The 13668-nt window shown below is 59.7% G+C and overlaps 1 protein-coding gene and 1 gene segment (V, D, J or C); both read right to left on the bottom strand.

The window, feature by feature from the left end:
- The window catches only part of LOC107159025 (immunoglobulin lambda-1 light chain-like), a 738922-nt gene that overhangs the window by 210639 nt on the left and 514615 nt on the right, over positions 1 to 13668 (bottom strand). The window contains exon 3 of one of the 39 annotated variants that reach the window (XM_048785802.1): positions 11652 to 11660. The exons of the other annotated variants lie outside the window; for them this stretch is intronic. Coding sequence (XP_048641759.1) covers positions 11652 to 11660 — 9 coding nt within the window. The remainder of the gene's footprint in view (positions 1 to 11651; positions 11661 to 13668) is intronic. 39 annotated transcript variants of the gene reach the window in all.
- LOC107159024 overlaps positions 1 to 13668 on the bottom strand; it is a 587419-nt gene that overhangs the window by 205012 nt on the left and 368739 nt on the right.

The raw sequence follows: 13668 nt of genomic DNA, 5'->3' as shown, positions 1-13668 counted from the left end.
ACCTGCACCCAGAACCCTGACACCTGGCAATGGCCCTGGGCCTGGACCTGACTGCCCCTGTTGGATCCCCTGCCTTCCCACCCAAGTCTTGTCCACTGTCCTGAGCTCCCTGCCCCAGCCCCAGCCCTTGGCTCTCCATTCCCTGTCCTGACTCCTTGCTTGAGCCTCTGGTGGCCCTTGTTGCCCAGAGCATGCCTGGGCGTTGACTGAAGGCCCCTTGCTTGGGCTGCTTCCCCTCTCCCCTTAGTGTTCCTGTACTGCAGTCCACTAGTGCCATCTGCCTTCCAAGCCCTGCCCTTCCCTGTTCTCCTTTGGTGTGGGCAATCCTCTAGTTCCCCAACCTGGGCTCCTTGCTGGGGTCCAGGTCCTACCCCACCAGCACCAGTCCTCCAGCTCTTCCCGCTGTGCCCTCCTTTGGCCCTCCTTTCATTCCTGTCCCTGCCAAGCCCCCTTTCTTGATCCCTTTCCCAGGATTCACACCCAGGCCAGGGGAGTGGACCTGGCTTCTTGGCCCTCCTGACTCCCTAGGGGAAAAAGTAGCCCTGACCCTTGTCTGGGCCTTTTGGTGTCCTTCAGCCAGTGTCCTAGTCCCCAACCCTGACACCTAGCCGTGGACTTGGCCCTTAAGCCTTCCTCCCTGTGTGCCACCAGCTCCCCTCTCTCCTCTCTCTACCCTCCCCAGCCCTGTTCTGGTCCAGGTGCCTCCCTGAGGATCTACTTACCTGGGGCAGAGGAGTAGAACTGGCTTGCCTCCGTACCCTGAAGCCTGCTATGGGAAACAGAGCCCTGCCCCTCGCCTGGGCCCCTTTGGCTGCCCAAACCCTGACACCTGGCAGCGGACGTGGGCCTTGTGTGGACCTTGCTGTGCTTGATCCCTTCCCTTACCTCCCCTGCCCTCTTATCTTACATGCTGCCCCTACTCCAACCCAGCCCTCCAGAACCCTGACCCTTTTTGCTCCAGTCCCCGGGCCTGGCTCCTTGCCTGGGCCCTTGACTGGGTTCGTTACTCATGTGCAGTAGTGTCCCATGGCTTTGCCTGGCATTGCTTCTTGTGGGGCCGGACGCAGGGGGCCTGTTTCTTGTGCCCCCTACCTCACTCCCCTTGGTGCCCCTTGGGCCGCCTGCCTGCCCGCTGTCTCTTCATCCTCCCATCGCCCCTTCCTCCCCTTTCCTGCTTTCCCCTCAAGCGGTCCTCTGCTTCTTGGGTCTCTCATCATCGTGGGTATGGTCGGTCCCTTGCCTGGACTCCTTGCTTGGTTCCTGGCTCTCGCCCCTCTCCACACCCCTGTGAGCTCGCATTGAGCCCTCCTGTCACCCTCCTCCTGGCCCCCTTCCCTTGAAGCCACCTCTGCCCAGTCCCTGGCCCTGGATTCTCATCTGTGGCAGTGTGCCTTATAGGAAACAGAGCCCTGCACCTGACCTTTGTATTTGCTCTATCTGGGCCCTTTGTCCTGCCCCCAGAACCCTGAAACCTGGCAGTGACCCTGGGCTTGGGGCATGCCTCCTCCCTGCTGGATTCCCTGCCTTCCCTCCCCATCCTCATCCACTTACCTGAGACCCCTGCCCCAGCCCAAACCCCTCCACCACATCCAGAGGAAAGGTATTTCCTCACAGTCCCTTTTTTGACCCTCCTTTGGTTCTATTCCTTATCTGAGGATCTACTCACCTAGGGCAGAGAAATGAAATTGCCTGGCCTCTATGTACTGAAATCTCCCTATGGAAACACAGCCCTTCCCCTCACCTGATCCCCATTGCCACCAGAACCCTGACACCTGGCAGTGGAAGTGTGATTTGAGCCAGCCGTGCCCTGAGCCATTCCCTCCCTTCCCTCCCTTGCCCTCTAGCCTTCCATGCTGCTGCAACCCCAACACAGCCCTCCCAGACCCTGAACCTTCGCCTTAGCCCCTGATGGTGGCTAGTCCTGTGGCATGATGTGGCTTCACCTGGTGTCATTCCGTTTTGGGCCCTCTAGTGTGCTCTGCTTGGTTTGCCCTGTGCTTCCAGCTGACTCCTCCTTCTCACATCACCCCTTTCTCCCCATCCCCTTTTGTTTAACCTGGGCATTCCAGGGAGCCTCCTGCTCTTTGGGTCCCTCATTTTTGGTTGGCCAGGAGGGACCCTTGCCTGGGCTTCTTGCTTGGGTCCTGGCTCTCTCCCCTCTCTGCACCCACCATGACCCCATGCCTTGCCCTCCTGTTGCCCTCTTCCTGGGCCCCATCCCATGCCAGTCTCCCTTTGCCCGTTCAATGGCCCTGGATTCTCATCTGGACCAGTGCACCTTAGGAGAACAGAGCCCTGCTCCTCCCCTGGGCCCCTTGCTCTCCTTTGGACCTTGGTTCTGAACACAGAACTTGGACACCTGGCAGTGGCCCTTGGCCTCGAGCCTGTCTGTGGCCTCTTGGATACCCTGCCTTCCCTCCCCAGCCCTGTATACTGTCCTGAACCCCCTGCCTCAGCCTTGGCCCTTGACCCTTGGCTCTCCATTCCCTGGCCTGGCTCCTACCTGGAGCCTCCTACCAAGAGCCCTCTTGTTCCCTACATCCCTGGGATTTGACTTTGTGCACTTTGCTTGGGCTGATTTTCTGCTTCCCATGGCTTCCCTTCCCTGCAGAACCCTAGTGCTGCCGCCTGTCCAGCCCTGCCCTTCCCTGCTCTGCTCTGGCATGGGAACACATCTAGGTCCCTAGCCTGGTCTCCTTGCTGGGGTCCTGGCCCCCAATTCAACAACACCCATCCTCTGGCCTATTCCGCTGTACCCTACTTTGGACCTCCTGTTGTCCCTGTCCCTGCACGCCCCTTTTCCTGATCCTTTTACTAGGGTGCACACCAGAGCTGGGGACTTGATCTGGCCTTTTCACCCTTCGAGCTCCCTTTTGGGAAAATGTATCCCTGCCCCTTGCCTGGGCCCTTTGGCCTCCCTCAGCTGGGGCCCTGCTCCCCAACCCTGACACCCAGCAGTGGTCCTGGTCTTTGAGCCCTCTTCTCCCTGAGCCACCTGCTCCCATATCTATACTCCCTCCCCTCCCCAGCCCTGTCCATTTTCATGAGACACCAGTCTAGGTCCTACCACTTGGCTTTCCATTCCTTGGCCTCATCCCTTGCTTGAAACCCTGGCTGCCCTTCTCGAGGATCCTGTCTCTGTCCCGTGATTTCAGGCCCATTTGTTTGGCCCACTCCTGTACCTCCCCTCTGTTCCCTTTGTATTGTGGTATCCTGACACTGCCTGGACCCTCCACTCCCCCTCTTTCTCCCTAGCCTGGGCTCCTCGAAGGGGTCCTGGCTCCCCACCAACCCTGCCCCAATTCTGGACACAACATATCCCCTTACAGTGCCTTCCTTTGGCCCTCCTTTGGTCCTGGTCTCTCTGTGAGGTTCTACTCACCTGGGGCAGAGGAGTGGAATTGGCTGGCCTCTGGGCCCAGAAGGCTCCCTATGGGAAACCCAGCCCTGCCCCTCACCTGGGCCCCCTTCGCCTTCCAAACCTTGACACCTGGCAGTGGACTTGGGCTTTCCACCGACTTTGCCCTGTGCAATCATCTCCTTTCCCTCCCCTACCATCTAGCCTTGTATGCTGCCCCTATCCCAACCCAGCCCTCCCTAACCCTAACGTTTTGTGCTCCAGTGTCTGGGCCTGGCTGCTTGCCTGAGCCCCAGACCGCATTCCTCCTGTTGCGTGGCATCACGAGGTGTCACTTTGTATTGGGTATGACCTGGGGTCCCTTGCTTGGTCCCTTTAGTGTACTCCACTGGGTGCCCTTTACGCTGCCCTCTGTCTCCACATCTTAGTGCCAACCCTTCCTCTCCTTGCACTCGCACTTTCCCCTGGAGTGCTGGCCTCCTGCTTCTTGGGTTTCTAATGCTCTTTTGGTGGGATTGGTCCCCTGCTTGGGATCCTGGCTTGGGTCCTGGCTCCTGCCCCTCTCCGCAACCAACGTGACCCCCCGCCATGCTCTCCTGTCGTCCTCCTCCTGGCCCCCATCCCTTGCCAGGCCCCCTTGGCCTGGTCCCTGGCCTTGATTCTCATCTGGGAAGGACACCTCATGGGACAGAGAGCCCTATACCTAGCCTGGGCCTCTTGCTCTCCCTGGGCCCTGTTCCTGCTCCTGGAAACCTGAGACCTGGCAATGGCCCTGCGCCTGGAGCCTGCTTCCCCACTGCTGTTTCCCCTGCCTTCCCTCCTCTTCCATGTCAACTGTCCTGAGCCCCCAGCCCCAGCCCTGACCCTTGTCTCTCCATTCCCTGGCATGTCTCCTCGCTTTGACTGTCTGGTGCCCCTTCTTGCTCTGTGCAACCCTGTGCTTGGACTGTGGGCCCCTTGCTTTGGGTGCTTCCCTGTTCCCCTTGGCTTCCCTGCACTACAAAACCCTAGTGCCGCCCTCCTACCTGGCCCTGCCCTTCCCTGCTCTCCCCTGGCCTGGGCCCTGCTCTAGGCCCCTAACCTGGGCTTCTTTCTGGGGTTCTGGCCCCCTCCCCAGCAACACCGGTCCTCTGGCCCTTCACACTATGCCTTTTTTCCCTGTCCCTGCCATACCCCTTTTCCTGATCCTTTTTTCCAGGATTTTCACCAGTGCTAGGGAACTGGACCTGGTTTTTTGTTCCTAAGGCCTCCCTTTGGGAAAATGTAGCCCTGCCACTTGTCTGGGCCCTTTGGTCTCCCTCAGCCCTGGCCCTGTTCCCCAACCCTGACACCCATCAGTGGACCTTGAGCCCTCCAATCCCTGTGCCACACGATCACCTTTCTCTCCTCCCTCCCCTTCCCAGTCCTGTCCATTTTCATGCAGCCCTGGCTTTGGTTGTCCAAGGCACTTGGCTGTCAGTTCCTGGGCCTGGTTCCTTGCTGGAGCATTGGTCCTTGCTTCTCGAGTTCCCTATCCCTGTCCTTTGATTTTGGGCTCCTTTTTTGAACCCCTGCTGTGCCTCCCCTCAGTTCCCCTTGTACTATAGTATCCTGGCACTTTACAGACCCTCTCCTCCACTTGCTTCTCTCTAGCCTGGGCTCTCTAATGGGTCCTGATTCCCCCCGACCACCCCCCAATTCCAGAAGCAAAACATCCATTCACAGTGCCCTCCTTTGGCACTCCTTTGATCCAGTGTCTCTCTCAGGATCCACTCACCTGGGGCAGAGGACTAGAATTGGCTGGCTTCTGCTCCCTGTATGTTCCCTATGGGAAACACAGCCGTGCACCACTTCTGGGCCCCTTGGCCGCTGAAACCCTGACCTCTGGCAGTGGACTTGGGCCTAGGGCAGACCTTGCCATGTGTGATACCCTCCCTTCCGTCCCCTACCCTCTAGCCTTGCATGCTGCCCCTATCCCAACCCAGCCCTCCCTAACCCTGACCACTCATGCTCCTCTCCCTAGGCCTGGCCGCTCACCTGAGTCCCTGACCACATTCTTTCTGTTGTGTGGCTTAGCGTGGTATCTTTTGGTGTTGGTCTGACCTGGGGGCCCCTTGATTGGGCCCCCTAGCACGCTCCCCTCCTTGCCCTTTGCACCACCTCTGTCTCCTATCCTAGCGCCACCCCTTCCTCTACTTCCCCTTTTGCTTTCCCCTGGAGCACCAGCCTCCTCCTGCTTGGGTCTCTAATCCACTGTTGGTCAGGTCCATCCTTTGCCTGGGGCCCTGCCTTGGGTCCTGGCTCTTGCCCTTCTCCAAACCCAATGCAACCTGGTGCCATGCCCTCCCATTGCCGTCTGCCTGGCCCTTGTCCCTTATCAGGCCACCTTGGCCTGGTCCCTGGTCCTTGAATCTAATCTGAGCCAGGGTGCCTTATGAGAAATAGAGCCCATGCCCTTGCCTGGTCCCCTTGCTCTCCCTGGGTCCTAGGTCCTGCACTTGAACCCTGATACCTGGAAGTGGTGCTGGCACTGGAACCTGCCTCTCTCCTGTTGCATCTGCTCCCTCTCTTCCCCAGCCCTGTCCACTGTTCTGAGCCTCCTGCCCCAGCCGTGTCCTTTGGCTCTCCATTCCCTGTCCTGGCTCCTTGATGAGCTTCTGGTGTCCCTTCCTTCTCTATGCTTCACTGGGTTTGAATGTGGGCCCCTCAGTTGCTCAGCTTCCCTGGTCCCCTTGGCCTCTCTGAACTGCAGAACCATAGTGCTGCCCTACTGCCAGGGCCCCCCTTCCCTGCTGTCCCATGGCCTGGGCCCTCCTCCAGGTCCCTAGCCTGGGCTCCTTGCTGGGGTCCTGGCCCCCCACTCCACCAACAAAAGTCCTCGGGCCCTTCACAATATGCCTTCTTCAGCCCTCCTGTAGCACCTGTCACTGCTGGTCCCCTTTTCCTGATCCCTTTCCCAGGATGCTCACCCAGGCCAGGAGACTTGAACTAGCCTTGTGGCCCTTTGGGCTCCCTTTGGGAAAATGCAGCTCTGCCCCTTGCCTGGGCCCTTTGGCTTCCCTCAGCCTGGGCCCTTCTCCTGAACCCTGATACCCTGCAGTGGTCCTCGGCCTTCAGCCTTCCTCCCACTGCACCACTCGCTCCCCTTTCTCCCCTCCCTCCCCTCCCTGTCCTCCCCATCCATGTCCTTTTTCATTCACTCAGCCCCAGGTGCTAGCACTAGGCTCTCCATTACTAGGCCCAGCTCCTTTCTTGAGGCCCCGGCCACCCTTCTTGGGGACCCTGTCCCTGTCCCCTGGTTTCATGCCCCTTTTACTGGCACCCTCCTGTGCCTCCCCTTTGTTCCACTGGTGCTGTGATATTCTGGCACTGCCCAGACCCTCTGTTCCCCCTGCTTCTCCCTAATCTGGGTTTCTCGAATGGATCCTGGCTGCCCACCAAACCCAAACCTAACCTCCGCTTGTCAGGTATTGCCTCACAGTGCCCCATTTTGCTCCTCTTTTTGTCCAGGTCCCTCCCTGAGGATTTACTCACTAGGGGCAGAGGAGCAGAATTGGTTGGTCTCTGCGCCCTGAATGTTCCCTAATGGGAAACACTACTGTGCCCCTAGCCTGCGTCCCTTTCAGTGCTTGAATCTTGAGGGCTGGAAGTTATCATGAGACTAGCTTCAACCCAGCCCTGAGTGATCCCCTCCCTCCCCTCCTCTGCCTGTGAGCCTGAGCCCCTGACCCAGTTCCTCGTGTCCCTTGGCATAGCATGGAGTCTCTTCATGTTGGGTCTGACCTGGGGGCCCCTTGCTTGGTCCTGCCAGCGAGCTCCCCTACGTGCCCCTTGTGCTTCCCTCTGTCTCCTGGTTCTCGAGAAGCCCTTCCTCCCCTTAACCTAGCACTTTTCCCTGGCGCTAGCAAGTCTCCTGCTCTTTGGGTCTCTCAGTCCTTCATCAGTCAGGTGGGTCCCTAGCCTGGGCACCTGGCTTAGGTCCTGGCTCTTGCCCCTCCACACACCCACTGCGACCCCCTGCCATGCCTTCCTGTAGCACTCCTTCTGGCCCCCTTCCCTTGCCTGGCCTCTTTTGCCAGGTCCCTGTCCCTGGATTCTCATCTGGGCCACTGGGCCTTATGAGAAACAGAGCCCTGCCCCTCACTGGGACCCCTGCTCTCCCTGAGTGCTTGGCCTTGCACCCAGAACCTTGACACCTGGCAGTGGCCATGGGCCTAGAGCCTGCCTGCACCCTGCTGGATCCCCTGCCTTCCCTCCCAACTCTTGTCCACTGTCCCGAGCCCCCTGCCCAAGGCCTGGCCTTTGGCTCTCCATTCCCTGCCCTGGCTCCTCGCTTGAGCCTCTGGTGGCCCTTCTTACTCCTTGCTTTTCTGGGCTTTGTCTGAGGGCCCCTCGCTGGGGCCACTTCCCTGCTCCCCTTGGCTTCTGTGTACTGCAGTAACCTAGTGCAGCCCTGCCTTAGCAGCCCTGCCCTTCCCTGCTCTCCCCTGGCCTGGGACTTCCTCTAGGTCCCTTGCCTGGGCTCCTTATTGGAGTTCTAGCCCCCACCCCATCCACACCCATCCTGGGGCCCTTCAGGCTGTGCCCTCCTTCAGCCCTCCTGTCATTTCTATCTCTGCTAGGCCAGAGTTCCTGATCCCCTTCCCAGGATGCTCACCCAGGCCAGGGGACTCCACCTGGCATCATGGTCCTGCGGCCTCCCTTTGGGAAATCATAGCCCTGCCCTTTGCCTGGGCCCTTTGGTCTCCCTCATCTGGGGCACTGCTCCTGAACCCTGACCCTGCAGTGGACCTGGGCCTTCATCCTTCCTCTCCCTGTGCCACCCACTCCCCTTTCTCCCCTCCCTCCCCTCCCTCCCCTCCCATCCATGTCCCTTTTCATTCACTCAGCCCCAGGTGCTAGCATTTGGCTCTGCATTACTAGGCCCAGCTCCTTTCTTGAGCCCCTGGCTGCCTTCTTGAGGATCCTGTCCCTGTCCCCTGGTTTCAGGCCCCTTTTACCAGCCCCCTCCTATGCCTCCCCTCTGTTCCACTGGTGCTGTGGCATCCTGGCACTGCATGGACCCTCCGTTCCCCCTGCTTCACCCTAACCTGGGCTTCTCAAATGGGTCCTGGCTGCCCACTGACCCCACACCCAACCCCAGCTCACCAGATATTGCCTCACAGTACCTACTTTTTGCCCCTCTATTGGTACAGGTCCCTCTCTGAAGATTTACTCACCAGGGCAGAGGAGCCGAATTGGCTGGCCTCTGAGCCTTGAATGTTCCCTAATAAGAAACACTGCTGTGCCCCTCGCCTGTGTCCCTTTCAGTGCCTGAACCTGGAGGGCTGGCAGTTAACATGAGACTTGCTCCAACCCAGCCCTGTGCAATCCCCTCCCTTCTCTCCCCTGCCCACGAGCCTGAGCCCCTGACCCAGTTCCTCATGTCCCTTGGCATAGCGTGGAATATCTTCATGTTGGGTCTGACCTGGGGGCTCCTTGCTGGGGCCCGCCAGTGGGCTCCCCTAGGTGCCCCTTGCGCTTCCCTCTGCCTCCTGGTCCTTGCGAAGTGCTTCCTCCCCTTCCCCTTGTGCTTTTCCCTGGTGCTAGTGGGTCTCCTGCTCCTTGGGTCCCTCATCCTCGGTCAGTCGGGTGGGTTCCTTGCCTGGGCACCTAGCTTGGGTCCGGCTCTTGCCCCTCCATGCACCCACTGCAACCCTCCGCCATGCCCTCCTGTCGCCCTCCTCCTGGCCACCTTCCCTTGGCCTCCTTTGTCAGGTCCCTGTCCTGGATTCTCATCTGGGCCACTGTGCCTATGGGAAAGAGAGCCCTGCCTGTTGTCTGGGCCCCTTGCTCTCCCTGGGTGCTTGGTCCTGCACCTGGAACCCTGACACTTGGAGTGGCTCTGGGCCTGGAGCCTGCCTGCTCACTGCTGGATCCCCTGCCTTCCCTCCCAACTCTTGTCCACTGTCCTGAGCCTCCTGCCCAAGGCCTGGCCCTTGGCTCTCCCTCTCTGGCCTGGCTCCTCGCTTGAGCCTCTGGTGGCCCTTCTTGCTCCTTTCTTTTCTGGGCTTTGTCTGAGGGCGCCTTGCTGGGGCCACTTCCCTGCTCCCCTTTGCTTCCCTATACTGCAGTACCCTAGTGCAGCCCCACCTTACTGGTCTTGCCCTTCCCTGCTCTCCCCTGGCCTGGGACCTCCTCTAAGTCCCTTTCCTGGGCTTCTTGTTGGGATCCTAGCCCCCACTCCACCCACACCTGTCCTGTGACCCTTCAGGCTTTGTCCTCCTTTGGGCCTCCTGTCATTTCTGCCAGGCCTGCTTTCCTGATCCCTTTCCCAGGATGCTCACCCAGGCCAGAGGACTTGATCTGGCCTCTTGGTCCTGTGGGCTCCCTTTGGGAAAACATAGCCCTGCTCCTTGCCTGGACTCTTTGGCCTCCCTCAGCCTGGCCCCTGTTCCTGAACACTGACACCCTGCAGTGGATCTGGGCCTTGAGCCTTCTCCCCCTGCCTCAGCTGCTTCAATTTCTCCCCTCCCTCCCCTCCCCATCCATATGGGTTTTCATTCACCCAGCCACAGGTGCTAGCACTTGGCTCTCTATTACTGGGCCTGGCTCCTTTCTTCAGCCCCTGGCCGCTCCTCTCAAGGACCCTTTCTCTTCCTTTGGTTTCAGGCCTTTTTAACAGGCCCCATCCTGTGCCTCCCCTCTGTTCCACTGGTGCTGTGGTATCCTGGCACAGCCGGGACCCTTAGCTTTCCCTGCTTCTCCCTAGCTTGGGCTCCTCGAATGGGTCCTGGCTGACAACCGACCACCCCCAACAACCTTTGTATGCCAGGTATCCCCTCAGAGTGCCTGCTTTTGATCCTCCTTTGGTCCAAGTCCCTCTCTGAGGATCTACTCACCTGGGCAGAGGAGCAGTAATTGGCTGGCCTCTGCGCCCTTAAGGCTCCCTAAGGGAAACACAGCCCTGCCCCTCGCCTGAGTCCCTTTCAATGCCTGAACCTTGAAGGCTGGCAGTTAACATGAGACTTGCTCCAACCCATCCCTGAGAGATCCCCTCCCTTCCCTCCCCTGCTCTCTGGCCTTGCATGCTGCCCCTACCCACACCCTGCCCTCCCTAACCCTCACCCTTTGTGCTCCATTCCCCAGGCCTGGGCACTCAACTGAGCCCCTGACGGTGTTCCTCATGTCACTTGCCTTAGCATGGAGACTCTTCCTGTTAGGTCTGACCTGTGAGCACCTTGCTTGGGACATCCAGCGTGCTCCCATAGGTCCCCCTTGTGCTTTTCTCTATCTCCTGGTTCTTGTGCTGTCATTCTTCCCCTTCCCCTCGTGCTTTCCCCTGGCACTTGCAGGTCTCCTGCTCCATGGGTCCCTCATCCATGGTCCATCAGGTAGGTCCTTTGCCTGGGCACCTGGCTTGGGTCCTGGATCTTACTCCCCCATGTATCCACTGAGACCACCCGCCATGCCCTCCCATCATCCTCCTCTTGGCATCCTTCCCTTGTCAGGCCTACTTTGCCAGGTCCCTGTCCCTAGATTCTCATCTGGGCCAGAGTGCCTTATAGGAAACTGAGCACTGCTCCTCCCCTGGACCCCTTGATCTCTCTGGGCCTTAGGTCCTGCACCCAGAACCCTGACAACTGCCAGTGTCCCTGAGCTGGGAGCCTGTCTGCTCCCTGCCGGATCCCCTGCCATCCCTCCAAAGTCTTGTCCACTGTCCTGAGCCCCCAGCCCATGCCCTGGCCCTTAGCTCTCCATTCCCTGGCGTGCATCCTTGCTTGAGCCTCTGGGGGCCCTTCTTGCTCTGTGCTTCCATGGGCTTGGACTGTGGACCCCGCTGGGGCTTCCCTGCTCCCCTTGCCTTCCTTGTACCTCAGAACCCTAGTGCCACCCCCTCCTGCCCAGCCCCGCCCTTCTGTGCTCTCCCCTAGCCTGGGCCCTCCTCTCAGTCCCAAGCCTAGGCTCCTTTCTGCAGTCCTGGCCCACACCCCACCCCTCCAGTACTTCATGCTGTGCCCTCCTTCATCCCTCCTGTTCTCAGTGTCCCTGCTGGGCCCCTTTTCCAGATCCCTTTCCCAGGATGCTCACCAGTACCATAGACTGGAACTGGGATGTTTGGCCCTGCAGGCCTCCTTTGGGAAAAGGTAGCCTTACCCCTTGCCCGGGCACTTTGACCTCACTCAGCCAGGATTTGCTCCTCAATCCTGATACCCAACAGTGAACCTGGGCCTTGAGCCCTCCTCTCCCTGCACCATCAGCTCCCCTTACTCCCCTTTCTACCCATATAACACCACAGCCAGGAGAGTGGGACTCGCCCTTCCAGACGGGAGACCCCTCCCACCTGGGTGTCCAGTGAGCTTCTATACTCCAGCAACCAGGGTAGAGGAGACTCCCCTTCCACTCTGGAGACCCCTACCACCTGGGTGTTGGGGGCAGCTCCTATACCCCTGCAGCCAGGGTAGAGGGGACTTGCCCCTATGGCGGGAGACCCCTCATACCTGATGTCGGAGGGAGCTCAAAACAGCCACAGCCAGGGTAGAGGTGACTCACCCCTCCAGGCTGGAGGCTCCTCCTGGTTTTCAAGGGGAGCTTATATACCAGCACACCCAGAGTAGAGGGGCTTCACATTTCCAGTCCCCTCTACCCTGGCTAAGGAAGTATACAAATTCTCCCAGAAACCCAGGTGGGAGGGGTCTCCCGCATCAAGGGAGTAGTAGTCCCCTCTACTTTGGCTGGTGCTCTGTAAGAGCTCCCTGGACAACCAGGTGGGAGGGGTCTCCGCCTGCAGGGGTGAAACTCTCTACCCTGGCTCTGGCAGTATATGAGCTCCCCCGAACCCTAGTGGGAGGGGTCTCCAGCCTGTAGTGGTGATTCCCATCTACCCTGGCTGCGGGTATAGGGGCTCCCCTGAATGCAGGTGGGAGGCGTCTCTCCCCTGGAGGGGCGAGTCCCTGCTACTCTGGCTGCAGTGGTAAAGGAGCACTTCCCCTCCACACCCAGGTGGGAGGGGTCTCCCGACTGGAGGGGCAAGTCCCCTCTACCCTGGCTGCAGCAGGATACGAGCTCCCCCAGACACCCAGGTAAAAGGGGCCTCCATCATGGAGGACCGAGTCTTCTCTACCCTGGCAGTAGTGGTATATTAGCTTTTCCTGACACCCAGGTTGGAGGGGTCTCCCGCATGGAGGGGTGAGTCCCCTCTACACAGGCTGCAGCGTTAAATGAGCTCTCCCTGACACCCGGGTGGGATGGGTCCCTCGCCTGGATAAGCCAGTCCCCTCTAGCTTGGCTGCTGTGGTATAGGAGCTCCTGCAGATACGCAGGTGGGAGGGTTCTCTTGCCTGGAGAGGCGAGTCCCCTCTACCCTGGCTGCAGTGGTATAGGAGCTCCCCGCTACACTCAGGTAGGAGGGGTCTCCCGTCTGGAGGGTCCAGTCTGCTCTACCCTGGCTGCAAAGGTATTCAAGCTCCCCCCTGACACCCAGGTGGGAGGGGTCTCCCGCCTGGAGGGGCGAGGCCCTTCTACCCTGGCTGCAGTGGAACATGAGTCCTCCCACCCCACCCCACCCCCCATCACCGATTCCCAGATGGGAGGGGTCTCCCGCCTAGTGGGGCAACTCGCATCTACATGGCTGCTGGGGTATGAAAGCTAGCCTGATACCCAGGTGGGAGGGGTCCCTTGCCTGGAGGGCCCAGTCCCCTCTACCTTGGCTCAGAAGGTATATGATCTCCAAATGACACCCACGTGGGAAGGGTCTTCCGCCATGGGGCGAGTCCGCTCTACCCTGGTTGCGGTGGCATATGAGCTCCTCCAGACACCCAGGTGGAAGGTTTCTCCTGCATGAAGGAGCGAGTCCCCTCTATTCTGGCTCAGACGGTATAGAAGCTCCTCCTGACACTCTGGATAGAGGGGTCTCTTGACTGGAGGGGCGAGTCCCTGCTCCCCTGGCTGCGGAGATAAAGGAGCTCCCCTGACACCAATGTGGGAGGTGTCTGCCGCCTGGAGCAATGAGTCCCCTCTACCCTGGCTGTGGCGGTATGCAAGCTCCCGCAGACACCCAGGTGGGAGGGGGTCTCCCGCATGAACGGAAAAATCCCCTCTACCCAGGCTAAGGCGGTATACAAGCTCCCCACCCCCAGACACAGGTGCGAGGTGTCTTCCGCCTGGAGGGGCGGGTCCGCTCTACTTTGGCTGGTGTCCTATAAGAGCTCCCTGGACACCCAGGTGGGAAGTATCTTTCGCTTTCAGGGGCAAACCCTCTTCCCTGGTTGGAAAACTATAAGAGCTGCCCCCATCACCCTGGTGGGAGGGGTCTCATTCTTGTAGGGGCGAGTCCCCTCTACCCTGGCTTC

Source organism: Marmota marmota, unplaced genomic scaffold (genome assembly GCF_001458135.2).
Source record: "Marmota marmota marmota unplaced genomic scaffold, marMar, whole genome shotgun sequence".
NCBI classification, from domain to species: Eukaryota; Metazoa; Chordata; class Mammalia; order Rodentia; family Sciuridae; genus Marmota; species Marmota marmota.
The sequence above is the reverse complement of the archived record's forward strand: the minus strand, read 5'-3'. Positions and strand labels throughout refer to the sequence as shown.